Below are 15,292 nucleotides of genomic sequence, written 5' to 3'. Positions count from 1 at the left end.
TAAGATGTCTCCTCGGAATGGCTGCATTGATAAATTATTTAAAACTGGCTGTCTTACAAGGCGTTCAAAAACATGTCCGGGTCCTCTAAGGTCTGCTGATATGCGCTCCATCAAGAACAGAACCTGATGGTGCTCCATGATATATGATACACAGGTACTTATTACCCGCCAATGTGACCATAAATCAAACATTTCCACCACACGACTTTTGTTTGTGAAACTCAAACGGCAACAGTTTCAAATAATGGTTCGATTCAGGAACCTGACCTCTAGTTATGGACATGCATCTGTGTAGACATGCATGGCAACCATTACATCAATATTGCCACGCAGAGGCATGGAGGCCAGATCACAGAGATTTAGATCAAAAGACTTCCATTAAAGAAATTTGCTCTTCAAAGTGAGGTTTCATAACATGTCCCGCTCAAGGCAACAGGGAGCGATATTTTCTAATGCACCTTTTGTTGGTTGCACACAGGTTTGCACAGTGTGGGGGCGAACGTGGAGGCTAAAGCACTTTCCGACTACATAGCAAGTTGACCCTGACACAGTTCTTTCTATGATGAACAAGAAAAGCAGGAGTTGTAAGGGAAGCACCACATAATGCCAAAGCCTACCTGAAGATTTTGCTACGTGCTCACAAAGCAAACATTTTTACCTTAACATACACATGACTGAACAGCAAAGCCACGTTTTTGTGTTAAATACGTAGTATGGAGTGCCTAGAAGGAAATAAATGTAAAGTAAAAGTCATAATGCCAGATCAGACAGGCTTTGGGAATGCACTGCGGCTAGATTCACACTCCTCAACTGTTGTACTAATCTGGTCTTAAAGGCCTACTCCATGTACCAGAATCTGAAGAATGTAGGCCAATTCAAACGCTAGTCTTTTAACACAACAAACTCCAGGGTTCAATCCAGACAATAAATCACCGAAAGTCAATCGTGTATGCATTCATTGATATTTTATGTTGCACTTTGATCAATTACATAGCGAATGCTTCTACGGAGCATTTTAGTATCTTTGAGCTACAGGCCACAAACTACTCATCATCAAACAGAAGAATATCCATCCATCTTCAACCACTTGTTGAAGATGGATGGAGCCCCCCCACTCTGGGTCGTGGGGGGCTGGAACCGATCCCGGCTGACATCGGGCGTAAGACAGGATGCCAGACTATTGTAGGGCCCATACAGTAGAGACAAACAGAGAAATCCATACACATCACATTCACACCTACGGGCAATTTAGGGTCATCAATTAACCTAGCATGTGCATGTTAGTGGACTGTGGGAGGAAGCCGGAGAACCCGGAGAGAACCCATGCAGACACGGGGAGAACATGCAAACGGACCCCAGCCCGGATTCGAACCTAGAACCCTCTTGCTGTGAGGCGACACCACACCACCATGCCGCCCAACAGCTGAACAGACAGAATGAAATGCAACTGTGATGGATCACTTCCTGTTCTTCCCAAAAGTTTCAAGTCTGTGCAAAACTACTTTGGAAAAAAACAATTGGCAGTTAAGTAAAGTATACATGGTTTGTTGTAGAACAGATAATGGCCTAAAACATGCAAAACAGTGTGGGTCCTTCAAACTGAAAGTCAAGAGTACAATAGAGGAAAGTTACTATGCAACAGGTTTCTACAACAGCAGTTTTGCCTTCTGTCAAAGGGGTTACATGGAAACTCAAAGACTTCCTTAAATGATACACAGGTGCTGTAATTATAGAAAAAGAAATGCTCATAAAATGCTTCATAAACTAACCATGTATTGAGGCTTAAGTCCCAAAAGGCAGCACAGGTGACGCTTTTGTATGCTTTTGTATGCTTTTTAAATTTAGTTTGAATTGTGTTAATGTGTTAATGTGCTGTTTTTAACATGCACTTGCTGCCACCTGCAAGCTTAGTATCAAAATGACATTCCATTCAAGAAAAAAATATCTGCTACTAATTTTAGTGAAACGCAGACACCCTTTGATTTGAGGTAATTAGTTCTGATAAAGGGAGTGGCTGGCGGGAGAAGTCTTGCTGAGTTCAAAGGGGTGTCCCTCATCAGGAAACATTAAGTGTTCTTACCAACATGATGCCATTTAATCCCAACACTTGTTGCAGCATTAGCACCAAGGGTTACCAGGCAAACACACACAATTTCTAGACATTTTCTATGATACACTGTGCACAAACACCCAGAGAGAATAACAGCATTTGAAGAAAACCACAAAACTCCTGTCAGTATTTCAAGGCCAACAGAGAAAAGAGTTTCACTTTAAGACAAAGTACTGAGCAAAGAGACCGTGAAGGCTGTTGAATCTGAATTAAGCATAGATTGGCCTATATTGCAGCAATCGGGGAACTAGTTCAAGACGTGCCAGGCCTCATGTAGGCTCCAGGGACCTTACTCTCAAACAGTGGAACATGTATACCCTGGGCTATCGGAAACTAGCTGAACAAATAAGAAAACACACAGATTTCAGTCGTTTCCCTTCAGGATATACATTGTCAGGTTTATAGATGAGGCGGGAGTACTGTTAACACACATAAAAACATAATAGGGGGTATTTCCATGTCTTTTTTCTATATAAAGCAGGTTGCATTGTTGAGGTAGTGAAGGACTGCAAGATGACCACTATGCACCACATGTCTGGAGCCTTGATGGAACTACTGTCGCTTCAAAGGTCCCATATTGTAAAAAGTGTGATTTCCAAGTCATTTTATTATAAAGCAGGTTGATGTGCGATATAAATACTGTGAAAGTATCAAAACACTCAGTCCACAGAGAAATGCACACAGCCTGTCTTTAAACGAGCCGTCAGGACTTCTGTACTTTGTGATGTCACAACTAGAAAAATAATGTTTTTTTAACATTAAAGCATTTAAACAAGCTGTAAAGTAGAAACCGAAAACACAAGTTTGAATTTCAAAATTAGCATAAAATGGGACCTTTAAATTGGTAGATTTAGAAGGAATATGTAGTGTAACTGCATCAATTTAGAAGTTTACAAGTTGGAGATGAGAAGAACTGAGAGTTTGTGTCTGTGTGTCAGTTGTTAGCAAAGCAGGAAGACAATCGCGGGGGGGGGGAGGGGGGGGACTTTTCCTTGCCACTTTTGGGTCAAGTCCCAGTCCCAGTCCCCCATCTGGACTCCCACATTCAAGTTAGACAACTGGCCTGCCTTGCCCGGGGGCAGAAAGCACACAAAACCTGATCTGAGCTATCTAAGCATCAATACAGATCCCTTTCCCATCTCCCACAGCTGGTTAGACAGCATGTGAGGGAGTGAGTGAATAACTTTCACTTTCAGGAATATCACACATAACTCAAAGTCAGAAGGGCAGCTAAATTCCTGTTTCTGACTCAACTGCTTGGTTTGGTCCCAAATGGCACACACTGACCCACTCATTAACCGGTAAACCTGCAGCTTGACAAGCAGCCCCTAGATGACAGTAATTGTTGCAATCGCAGATGGAGAGCAATTAATGAAGGGGTCAGAAGTTTCCAGAGGGGTGTCTGCCTGAATCAAAAAGCTCCCGCATCAATCCGACTATAACCCCTAACCTAGGGCCAGCATCAAGCCAGGTAGCCAGGTGCATGTGCACACAGTTGGGATCAGCACTTTTATTTTCATTAAATGTCCCATATAGTAAAACGTGAGATTTCCATGTCTTTGATGCTTATAAAGTAGGTCAAGGTGCTGTATAAATACTGTGAAAGTATCAAAACGCTCAATCCACAGAGAAATGCACACAGCCTGTATTCAGAAACTGTGTCTTTAAACTAGCCGTCAGGACTCCTGTACGAATTTGATGTCACAACTATACCATATAAAGGTAGAAAGCGCTGCTACAGTGCTGTTACAGTCATTCCACGGCTGCAATGACAGTGCAGAGACGCCAAGTGCGCAGATGCAGAATACACAAAAACACTGACCAATCCGAGCAGACTGGGCTTTTTCAAGACGAGACAGGCAATAAAATGGAGCGTTTTAGACAGAGGGTGAATACAGGGATATTCAGACAGACAAGATGAGAAAAATAATGTGTTTTTAAACATTAAAGAACGTAAAAATGTTCTGGTTTAAACCCAAAATAAGAAAATGAGCGTTGTATGAGACCTTTAAAGTTGCCCTCCTTACTATTGAACCATTAATATTTTCATTTTGGTTGGCAACATGAATTAAGTGTGATTTCTTAATAGGCTGTAAACCTTCATCAATAGAAATTAGTATCAAAATGAATTATATATGTTGTAAAGTTGAGAATGTGAGCATAGAATAATCTCCTACAAAACCACCTCACCAGAAAGGGTATGGCCTCTAATATGAGCATGTTGTGTTCTTTTTTTTTCATTTTTTAAAAAGACTTCAGACGACTATGCAGCTCCGCAAGCGGCATCAAATTAATTAACAATGACTTACAATACAAAGCACTTTGAACTGAGTGTGTGCCGCGAACAGAGCCAGATTGACGGGAAACTTTGACCCCGCAGCCCTCCCTACAACAGTTGCTTGTGACTTCCATGAGAGGCTGAAAGCGAGTTCCCTCTGGCACACGGCCAGCCACAGAAAGACTCTGCCTCAGCTCACTACACACCAGGACCATACGTATATGATGAATCATCTGGAAATTGGAATTAAAGTTGTCATTCTTTCAGCTCTGTGCATACTTGTGTTTGAAATCAGATGAAATAATGAGCTCGGACAGAAATGTGGGGTTTTGTTGGGTATGATCTAATGAGGGTGTTTACCTGTACCACATATACAGCACTTTGTTATGTTCTTATTAATGTAGAGCACTCAGAGGTAGCTCGGAGTGGCTCGGACGTAGAGCGGGTTGTCCTCCATTGGCGCATCGACCCCCGGTTCCTCTGGTCCACATGTCAACGTGTCCTTGGGCAAGGCACTGAACTCCAAATTGCTCCCTGTGCTGCGCACAGGTGTGCAAATGTGGTATAAATGGTTAGATGTCCACTGCCATCAGGATGAATGTCTGTGTTAATAGGTGAATGTGACAAATAGTGTAAAGAAGACTAGAAAGGCGCTATGTAAGTACAAGTCCATTGGCCATTTACCATTATTGCAAATTGAAGGGTGTTGCAGCAAGGACCCAGGCGTAAAAAAAAGGTCTGACACTTGTTGAATTACAGCCTTAAGTACATTGAGTTGATATAAAACCCTTACAGAGTGTAAGATCTCCAAGTTTAGATCAACTGACACCTCAAATACTTAAGGAGCTGGCAACAGCTTCCGTTGTGGGCTCAGGTGTATCTCTTTACTCAAGTTAGCTTTTAATTTGTGGATTGCGTTTGTTTCTGGCATCATAATGTGAACATGGACAGGAAATGGGACCGGACGCAGCAGGACAACCAAGATGCAAACTGAGGAGTGTCCCTCAGAAAAACTGATAATGTGAATGAAGCTCATTACATAGCACTATAAGTCTACAAAACAGGCTATAAGACTATTTTTAAATTTTATTCCATACTACACTACTTTCTCCACTCTGTTTGACAACAGAACCATGTGTCTGGGCAGCTCCTTTCAAAGTAAATAAGTTAAACTTCAGTATGGATTTTTCAGTATAATATACCTCTGTTCAAAAATAATACTAGAAGTGGAATATGTGTTCAAAACAAATGACAAACGTGTTGATTAGCCACTGATCCTACGTCAGAACAGCACATTTCGCATCCACAATTGGAGATCCCACTGTTTCCAATCATCTATTTAAAGTTTCTGTGAGAGCTTAGATGTATGTATGTGTATTTGTAAGTGTCACTGAATTCAATATGATGCTGCAGTCTGTGAGTTTTGGATTTTAGGTGCTAAATGTCTGCTGGTACTTCTATTTCCATGCGTTTTTTTCATACCCAGCTCAGTCCTAATACAGTCAAAATACATAAAAAAAAGAACACACTGTATCACCCATCACATGTACACAGTCCACTTGGACTTATATATTAAGGTAAGAGATACTGAGAGGGTCATATTTAGTAATAATAGTATTGTATTAATGTGGCAGAATATGGCACAGTGTTGTTCTGCTCTGTTGAACTTATTTTGTCTGAAAAACAATCAACAACGACAAGTGAATTGATGTTTCCTGCTGCTAGTGCATGTCTGTAAATAGTCAACGGGGATGAAAACAAACAAACCCCCCTAACTCGTATATTACGCAATGCTAATTTGGCAAGGAGAACTACACCTAATTTCTGGTAATGGAGCTCAATGATTTGCTCTGTTTTCCTCCCAATTAATCCTCTTAAAGTAAAGTAAATATAATATAATGAGCACAGAATGCATCTATGATGCCCCCTTCCCCCTCAAAACACAAACACACACACACACACACACACACACACACACACACACACACACACACACACACACACACACACACACAATATAAGTATTGATAACTCCATTGCTGAGCATTTGGTCCATGTGTCAGTGAGTTACTCCTATAGCTGCGTATCTGGACTTATCTGGACCAAATCCACACACACTGCCAGGAATAAGTTAGTCAGAGGCAACAACAACAGAGTGGGGGATGGCTATGCAAAACTTCAGGTAAACTGTGGGTGAAGTAAACATTTTCTCAAACACCATGCGCATACACACACACACACACACACACACACACAACACATCACATTGGGGGGGGGGGGGGGGGGGTCTCGAGGGTGGTAGAGGCTGTTATTCATTATCCACACGACTACATTCCAGGGCTGGACAAAAGGAGTTATCGCCACCATCATTCAGATGCAAGCACTAGAGAGGGGTAGAGAGGGATTTAAGCAGGTTCTCAAACAAGATGCCCCCACCTGATAACCTTAGCACCGCCGTTGCACCATTCCCACATGTCCTAATGCATTCACAAATCAGAGGGAGGGAGGAAAGAGTCAAAAAAGCCTGAATGAGAGGGCAAGGTGAGAGGAGGAAAGCAAGAGGAGAGAGAGAGAGAAACCGTGTGAACATTAACAGTGAATGGAAGCGATGGAGAAAGATAATGACACCTCGCCCTCCTCCTCCCCTTAACAGGAAGTGACCAGTGAGGCAAGTGCACCTCACTACTGGTGTGCCTGCGTCAGTGAGGCAGGCCTTGGATGAGAAATGACCAAAACAGCCCTTTCTCTTTATCCTACACCACCTGCAATTTCTTGCAAAATCTTCCACACAAAAATTCTCCTCCTCCCCCTAAAGATCCGATTTTTAACATTTAGGATTCACTCACACACCTTTGACCTTTGACAGAGCAGCACATGGATTGAAGGCACAAGCTGTGGCTTCTTGTATTATAATACCTGAAATAATGCACCTGTCCACCCCTCCCTCATCCAAGGGGAGGGGGGAGGGTGCACAGGTGGTTGCTGGTTGGCCCAGCTTGTGCAATGACCTTTGTCACTTGAGAGTCAGGGGAAGATTAAACTGAAAATGAGGTGGCTCTCTGACACTTTTATCTAGAGGGCCGTTTCATGTGAAATCAGAATAAAACATGTCCTAATAAAGATAATAAATGTGAACATGTCTGCGCTCTATCTAGTCGCCTCACCTTTTTTAAACTCCTCCAGCATCGCATCCAACTTGGTGTCATTGAACACAAAATGTAACGGGTGGCTGTAAAACTTTGTGATGGTTTTGAGAGGGGTGCAATCATCCGGGTCCACAAACGCCAGGTCCTTCACGAAGAGCAGATCCACTATGTTCGACCTCTCCCCCTCGAAGACCGGGATGCGCGTGTAGCCGCTCTTCATGATCTCGGACATGGTGTTAAAGTCGAGGGTGCCGTCCCCGGGGATCATAAAGCAATCTCTCAGTGGCGTCATCACGTCCTCCACGGTCTTAGTCCTGAGCTCCAGCGCGCCCTGGATGATGTTCAACTCCTCCTTCACCAGGTCGTTGTAAGGGTCCGTGACGCGCAGCATCTCCAGAAGCTTCTCCCTGTTGTACACGGTGCCTATCTCCTGTCCCAGGAGGTAGTCGAGCAGCTTGCTCACAGGGTAGGACGCGGGGAAGGTGAGCAGCATGAAGAACTTGGTGAGGAAGATGGTGTTGGCCCCGACTGCGAGGCCGTGCCTGGAGCAGATGGCCTGGGGCACGATTTCCCCAAAAATGACTATTCCAATAGTGGACATGACCACCGCGATTAACCCAGAACCGGCGATATCGTCGAGCAGGATGGTCAGCGTGGTGTTCACCAACACGTTCCCGAGCAGAAGCGAGCAAAGCAAGTAATTCCCTTGGCTCCTGACCGGCTCTATTTTTTTGGCGTAATTCTTCTCCTTTTCCGTGCCGCAGTTCTGGACTATCTGGAGCTCCATGGGGTCCAGAGCCATGAGCCCCAGGTTCAACCCGCTGAACATACCCGACAGGCAAAGCAACATGGAGATGAAGATGACCTGGAGCCAGAAAGGCAGCAAAAACTTTTTCTCCTCCACCACTATCACTTTGGTGTCATCCCCGTCGTGGTAGATCCAGGTGTTTTCCGTCCACGGGTCGTGCATCCCGCCCACGGCCGGTGTCGCGGTGGCAATGCAAAGGTAATACGATTTACTCCTCTCCGTCTTTCGCAGAGGTTTGACCTCAATTTCAACTATTCCTGACGTCTTGCGATTCAGGATGATGTTGGGCAATATGATTATATCCGAAGTCCTAATGCCGCAGGGATGCAAGCCGGACCAGTCCTCTTGGCTCTGGTTATCCCCCGAGGAGCTGTCAAGGCTCCCTACCGTCCGGCTGCGCTCGTGTTCCGTGAAAGAAATTTTGGACCAGGTCTCGTTGTTGATGTTCTGCCCGTACACCCTTAATTTCACCCGAGAGCGCTCACTCACCCGCAGGTAGCCCCTATCCATGAAGGAAATGTCGTCCGTGTCCTCCAGTCGGAGCCCTATGATGACGGTCTCCTCGGACCCTTCCTTGCCACTTGTCGGGGCGACACAACAGCCGGTGACAGTTAAGAAAATCATCGCCAAAGCTCGGACCCGGTTAAGTGACGCCATTTTTGCAGCGGTGGGTGCCTGGGATAACGGCTCTGCCATATTGATAACCACTGGCAACCAACCTCCTGAATGAAAAGGGCTTTCAAAAATCAGAGCCAGTCGGAGTCCGCCTTCATCTCCGCCGAGGGTTGCCGTGATTTGTGCATCGGGACCTGCTCGTTCCCACTACGTGTCCGACACTGATGACTCGCGAGCGCAGGCTTATGGGCCAACTCGTGCCTCCCCTGATGTCCCCAAGACGGGCGACGGAGGCGACCAATCAGGAGGGGCCGTGGGCCGGGGGGCGGGGTGTACGCAGCCTCCTTGGCGAATCAAATTCCAAAACAAGTGCACCTCATGTTAGGAGTCAGAGAGGACTCTACTCGTGACTTTTTTCAACATCTATCCTACTAAAGGAGATAACCACTGTGCATCATTACGTTTCTGTTCAAATGACATGACAGTATCACGAGAGACTGCACAATACAATGCAATACAATATGGCTGGAATGAATATTACTTCATAATGTTATTTATATTGAGGCTGGCAGAGGTGTTTATACAACTACATGGTGGTTTTTGAAGTTTTAAATGTATTTTGTGTATTTGCCTCACATCGCATAACGTTGTTTATTAAATAATGGCAAACCTCCCAATAGTGATGCAAAACTCTGTCTCCCCCAGCAGTGGTTCCCAAACTTTTTAAAGTGTTCCCTTAAAATGAATCCTCTCGTAACCTTCCATCACAGGTGAGGAACTCAATATGGATGTGAGTAATGTTATATCGTTTCTCCTTTTCAGATTGCTTCATTTGCAGGATTCTAAGAGGCCTGAAGAGGTGAAAGTATCCTGTATTCATGAGAAAAAAGACAATTAGTATTAGAGCCTTTTTAAAATTGATAATTTTGTGTGCAGGATTATATACTATATTTATATTTCTGCTTTTGATCCTTAGGATTCCATGGGATGTTATGACACTCAGGTTGGGAACCATGCCAATTTATAGTTTCATAGTCGGTGTGGGTCCCTCAGCGACCAGTACTAAAGACACATTTACATTCTTTTACAGACTTGTTCTTAGCTTAAAAGGCACCTCGTGCGATACTGGAGTATATGACCTATGCAAGAATGAATGCATGACATTCAGTTGATTGACAATATTTATTGTCTTGTGACAGAAAAAGAGCACATAACAATTAACATAATAATGCTGCTATTACACTTTTGCGAAGCTCACACTAATGCAAAACATGTCAAAATACTACCTAACAACTAAATTAAATTAGAGGTATTACAACAGAAGCAGTGTCATGTGTTCAGGCACAGGTGGAAAAGTCCTGATTCAGACATTCAGGTGTCTAACACTGTATACAAATGGAGAAAATAGCCTTATAAGAAGGCACCAATACTTTAATTATTAATATAATAAATTTAATTCTGTTTTTCAAGTCGAGGTGATTAACATGGACATGATCAATCAGCCACGTTTCTGTTTAAGTAATTCATTTCAACGGCCAATATCTCATTTCAAATGTTTATAAGACACAACATTATGACACTGAATACGGCATAATTAGGTCAGTACAATTGAACTACTGTTATTATGCATACAGTGTGATGCTGGGCCTGTATTTCTCAGTGCTCTTCCCACCATCATTTGCAGCAGGAAGCCGACTGTGTGCTGCAGCATCCCCCAGTGGTTGAACTTGGACCCTGCTGCTCCAGCTGAGCGACCAATTCGAAAGGATCCACAACGCCTGCCTGTGTCAACAGTTCAACAAGGTAGAGATCAGTAGGAGTTTACTGGTCTATTTAACTATTACATACTGTGTTTGTGTTTTTGTGTTTCATCCAAGACTATTTTTTTTTTAAAGTTTGAAAGGTGAATTCTCACCTTTTCTGATTTTCTAGCATTAAACACTGATTAATAATTTAAACACTCAATGTAATAGCACAATAAAAAGTTGTTGAACACAGAACCTTTAAATGCATGTTTACACCTGATATGATTGTCTCTTTTATCATTGGACATGATTAGACAGCGGTTGTTCATTAAATCAGCATTTCACAGTAGTTGTGGTTTCAAGAACAGGACTAAAGGCTTTTTTTTATTACTTTTATCACTAACTAGTTGTGTGCTCTTGATTAGAGAAACAGTATCTCGGACCTGATTTCACTTCAGAGGGGCAGTCCAAAGGTTAAACCCAGGGACATATTTAGATAAAAGATTTCCAATTTACTTCTTTGCTCCACAGAAACAAAATGGAAATCCCTTAATAGCTGAATAAAATCTCATGAGTGATTAAAGGATTAGGGTTATCGTTGAAAAATATATAGTTGTGTTTTTTAGACGTGTGTGTGCACAGAATGACCATGAGAGCTGATAAGATGGCATTCCCTTAGCTGAGAAGAGAACATTCCTTCCTGTTCAAGGTTCCCCAGCATGACTCCACAGTCTGGTTATGACTCCAAGACAGCTGCTTGACCTTGTGTGTGTGGATGTGTGCGTATGTATGTTTGAGTGGGTATGTGAGTATGTGAGTGTGTGTGTGTGTGTGTGTGTGTGTGTGTGTGTGTGTGTGTGTGTCTGTGTAGGAACTTGCAGCATGCGTCCTGGTGCACACATGCGTTTGACTATATGCACAGTTTAGACAGTGGAGCTCTCTGGGTGTGTCACTCACTTGAAACGGATCCAACAAACACACTGACCTCTAGTGCTCAGAGGAGAATCACATAAAGACATTTCCACATCCAAGAGCTTAGATGTGACACTGACCTTAGGTTTGACTCCACAGGACTCACGGGGGCCTCCCGGTGGCTGGAAAGTGAAGTCCTCCGTAAATCTGGAATGGGTCAGGATGGTTGCCACCTCTCCATTGACCTCCACCACTTCACCGACCTGTGAAATACACCGTCGTCTGACATCAATTGCATACAGAGCAGGAGATTAAGACACTGTGGTGTTCTTGGACTGCAGGATGTACAGACCTTGAACGTGTACTGACAGTCAAACTGGAAACTGTTGTCTAATCCTGTAATGCTGCCGTTATATATGACCTGTCGGGGCGTGGTGTTGCCTTTAGGGACCTTGAACAGGCGGTATGTGGCAGAGACAAACTTGAAGTTACCTGTTTTGCCAGAACATGGAATAGAGAATCAATAAAAAAACATCAGTCAACCTCATAAGCGATCTATAATGTATTTTGTAATAAATTAATTCAAGAATGGACAACTGACTCTTAAGTTGCACCACACAATTAGAAGTTAGTGAGGACAGTTTGGTAGAACCCAGTGTAATGTACATTACACATTAACCACAGTTGTGCAGCACAAATTAAACCCTACCCAAGCTTTGCAAATCTAATATATAATAAAAAAAATGAATGATACCAACTAGACTTACATGGTTTTTAGCGTTACAGAATATAGAATATACAGAAAATGAGATGAGAAATAAATAAAGAACTAAATAGTATCAAACCCAGAATGTCCTGCAGCTCTTTGTTGTCAACAGTGATGGTGTTGGCTGTAACCAGCCGCGGTGGGCTGAAGCCCACTTCTTCAGCCAATTGCAGCAGATCCTTCCACCAGAGTGCCCCCCCAAGACACTCACCTGCCAAGATAAATTACACTGTAATAATCTGACACGTCTGTGAGCTTTTATGGCAGTAAGTAAAGTAAATTAATTTTCTTCGCACCCCACAGGACTTTGTGGTTTTTAATTTCCTCTGTTAGTCTTGCACTGCTGTAGATGTCACTGAAGTACAGCTCGCCACCATCCTAAAGATCAACAGACAAATGTGCATGTAGTGAATATCAATGCAAACTGACAGATTAATAGGTTTAAGCGGTCATGATTACAATTTTCTTTTTGCATTTCGCCACAGCTTTCTCATTTTTTTTTAGGTTTGATTGGAAAGTGAGACCACGGCTGAACTCAAAAGCGGTGTACCTTGAGCACACTGCAGGCTTCAGCCAGTACTTTCTTCTTGTCTGGAGACAGATTCACAACACAGTTTGAACTACGGCAGAAAATCAGCATTTCAATACAGTTATCCAAAAATTACACATAATGAAAATACAAAACAAATAAAGACACAAGAAAGGCTTCTTACATGATAATATCAAATGAGCTCTTTTCCAGACCCGCTTCTGTAAGGGCCTCAATGTAGCCCTGGACAAAATGGACATTGGGCTTCTTGTAGCCAAAGTCTTTCATGTGATGGTCCACATATGTCCTGGCCACGTCGAGCTAGAAGAGAACACACAGTTGCATTTGAAGCAGAAAAGACTTCCTGAATAGAAAACTGTTTACAGATAGTGACAGCTTTCACTAATAGTCCCAGGAGAGGAGTTTTTACTTTTCTGTATTCTGTATATATGTACAGTTCACCAAGTTCTGCAGTAAAACTGTGATGCTGATGCACAGTACCTGGTCCTCAGTCATGTCAATGCCAGTGACATGACCCTTCTCGCCCACCAGCTGACTCAGCATGTAGCAATCCCTCCCGCTTCCACTGCCCAGGTCCAGTATCCTGCAGCCCTCCAAGCACTCTGGCACCACCAGACCACAGCCATAGTACCTGAGAGAGAAGGACACCCAAAGTATTGTAAGCATCCATGGATTAGTGATTGTGGCAGTGTAAACACACCTGAAGTAACAACTGAGAGTTGATGGCAAGCGATTTTAGCATTTAATAAATCACACTCCTATCTGAAATTACATTTTAGATATCCATAGTATCATTTCTCCTGGTCAAAAGTGAATTCTTATAAGTCAGAATGATGATTTCAGATATCCACAGCATCATTCTTACTAGTTGAAATGACGTCAATTTTGCCATTCATGTGTATTGGGTTTTCAATTCTAGATATCCACCATTACATTTTAGAAATCTAATGGACATTCTGGATATCTGTAATGTTACTATTACTAGGGAAATCACAGTTGTACATATCTGTAATGTCATTTTTACTGGTCAGAATGTATCTTGCATAGTCAAAATGACATTATGGATATCTAAAATTAAAATTAAGACTAATAATATTTTGATTGTAGATATCTGTAATGGGAGTTTTTCCTGGTAATAATGACATTACAGATATCTGTAATGTCATTGTAGATATCTGGAATGTTAATGTTATTGTGGATAGGAAGAATTGAATTACAGAATATCTGCAATACATATCCAGTCTAGCTATTAAATGTGAAGACAGTCTGTCATAATGTAACAACAGCCCAGCAGTGACCTGGCGGTGACTTCAGGGTGCACTTTCTTCAGAGCCTGGCGGATGAAGGCGGGGATGGGCTTGGCTGGAGTCACACACGCGTTGCTCTTCAGGTCTGCGCTGTTTTTCAGCACCTTGCCGTAATAATCCTGTTGGAGCGCAGAACAAGGAGCTACAGTCGCTCCTCGTCATACAGGTTGTTAGCTCGGCGAAGAGGTGGAAGATGAATTTACCTTGAGACTGGAGCGTTACTGAAGAACTATATTCAACAACAAAAGTATGTTTTTTAATCAAACGTGTCACTTGAGCAGCGTGGCAGGTTACATTACCTTGACGTCCACATGGACGGTGCCATCAACGAAGCCTTTTGCACACGCTCTTTAAAAAAAGAAGCGTTTATAAGTTCACTTGTAAGATACCGTTAGTGTTAGCTTTATGCTAACTGCAAGCCACGTTGCTAGGCTGGCTACAGTAGCTAGCAAATTGACTTATGACTTTATTCCACAAACTTACGGTTACAGGTTAATGTTTAATACGTGCCCATACTTAATGTAAGGTGACTAGGAAATAACAGGGTCACTTTAACGTTAATGTATCCTACAGGTGAAGGTTCAAATGTGATACGCTCCAATGCTAACTTCACTTAACGTTGAATGAGTACGATACGGTGGATAAAAGAGGAGGCTTGTTTTGAGGTTGTTCTTACCTGTTCTCTTCAGCCATTGTCTCGAGTCCACAGTGTGTATAGGGAAGCCTTCAGCAGGGTTTCGCTCTGCACAAAATGAATATTACAGTATGACTTACAGTTGACTTCCTGCGTAACAGCACACCCTGTCCTCGACGACTGAAATCAAAGCTGAACCCTGGCACAGGCAATAAAGTCCAACATTTTATTTATGGTTTATTTGAAATGGGCAAATGCAGTGTGGACAAACTGAGAACAGCACCAATGAAAGTATCATAGTGCTTATAGATGGGCTAGAAGGGCTTTTGTGCAGAAATAGATTATATAAAAGTGAGGTAAAAAGAAGGCAAACAGTACAGAGATAAACAATAAAGCACAAGGTGAAAAGAAGATCAACTTA

General features: G+C 42.8%; 2 protein-coding genes across 2 annotated transcripts in view; both read right to left on the bottom strand.

Annotated features, from left to right (window-relative positions):
• cnnm2b (cyclin and CBS domain divalent metal cation transport mediator 2b) overlaps positions 1-9,038 on the bottom strand; it is a gene marked incomplete at both ends in the record, with an annotated part of 43,626 nt that extends 34,588 nt beyond the window's left edge. Inside the window, one exon of the mRNA XM_083922447.1 lies at positions 7,553-9,038. Coding sequence (XP_083778573.1) covers positions 7,553-9,038 — 1,486 coding nt within the window. The remainder of the gene's footprint in view (positions 1-7,552) is intronic.
• Positions 9,039-10,346: 1,308 nt separating this feature from the next.
• Positions 10,347-14,950, bottom strand: as3mt (arsenite methyltransferase). The gene is made up of 11 exons (XM_083923464.1): positions 14,914-14,950; positions 14,537-14,585; positions 14,229-14,356; positions 13,411-13,561; positions 13,094-13,230; positions 12,931-13,000; positions 12,677-12,758; positions 12,460-12,591; positions 11,967-12,106; positions 11,755-11,877; positions 10,347-10,739 (listed from the first exon to the last, which is right to left on the bottom strand). Exons 1-11 carry the CDS (start codon positions 14,928-14,930, stop codon positions 10,632-10,634), a joined length of 1,137 nt encoding a protein of 378 aa, XP_083779590.1. The 5' UTR covers positions 14,931-14,950; the 3' UTR covers positions 10,347-10,631.
• Between the last annotated feature and the right edge of the window lie 342 nt (positions 14,951-15,292).

Source organism: Echiichthys vipera (assembly GCF_963691815.1).
Source record: "Echiichthys vipera genome assembly, chromosome: 2".
Taxonomy (NCBI): Eukaryota; Metazoa; Chordata; class Actinopteri; order Perciformes; family Trachinidae; genus Echiichthys; species Echiichthys vipera.
Note: the sequence above shows the minus strand (reverse complement) of the source record. Positions and strands in the feature narration are given on the sequence as shown.

Bases quoted from the DNA above. Each gene is read 5' to 3' on its own strand.
- as3mt (XM_083923464.1), bottom strand. The intron at 11,878-11,966 runs GTCTGTACATCC...TGTATTTCACAG, and splicing joins ACTGTCAGTACACGTTCAAG to GTCGGTGAAGTGGTGGAGGT. The intron at 10,740-11,754 runs GTCAGTGTCACA...CTGTTGACACAG, and splicing joins CCTGTGGAGTCAAACCTAAG to GCAGGCGTTGTGGATCCTTT.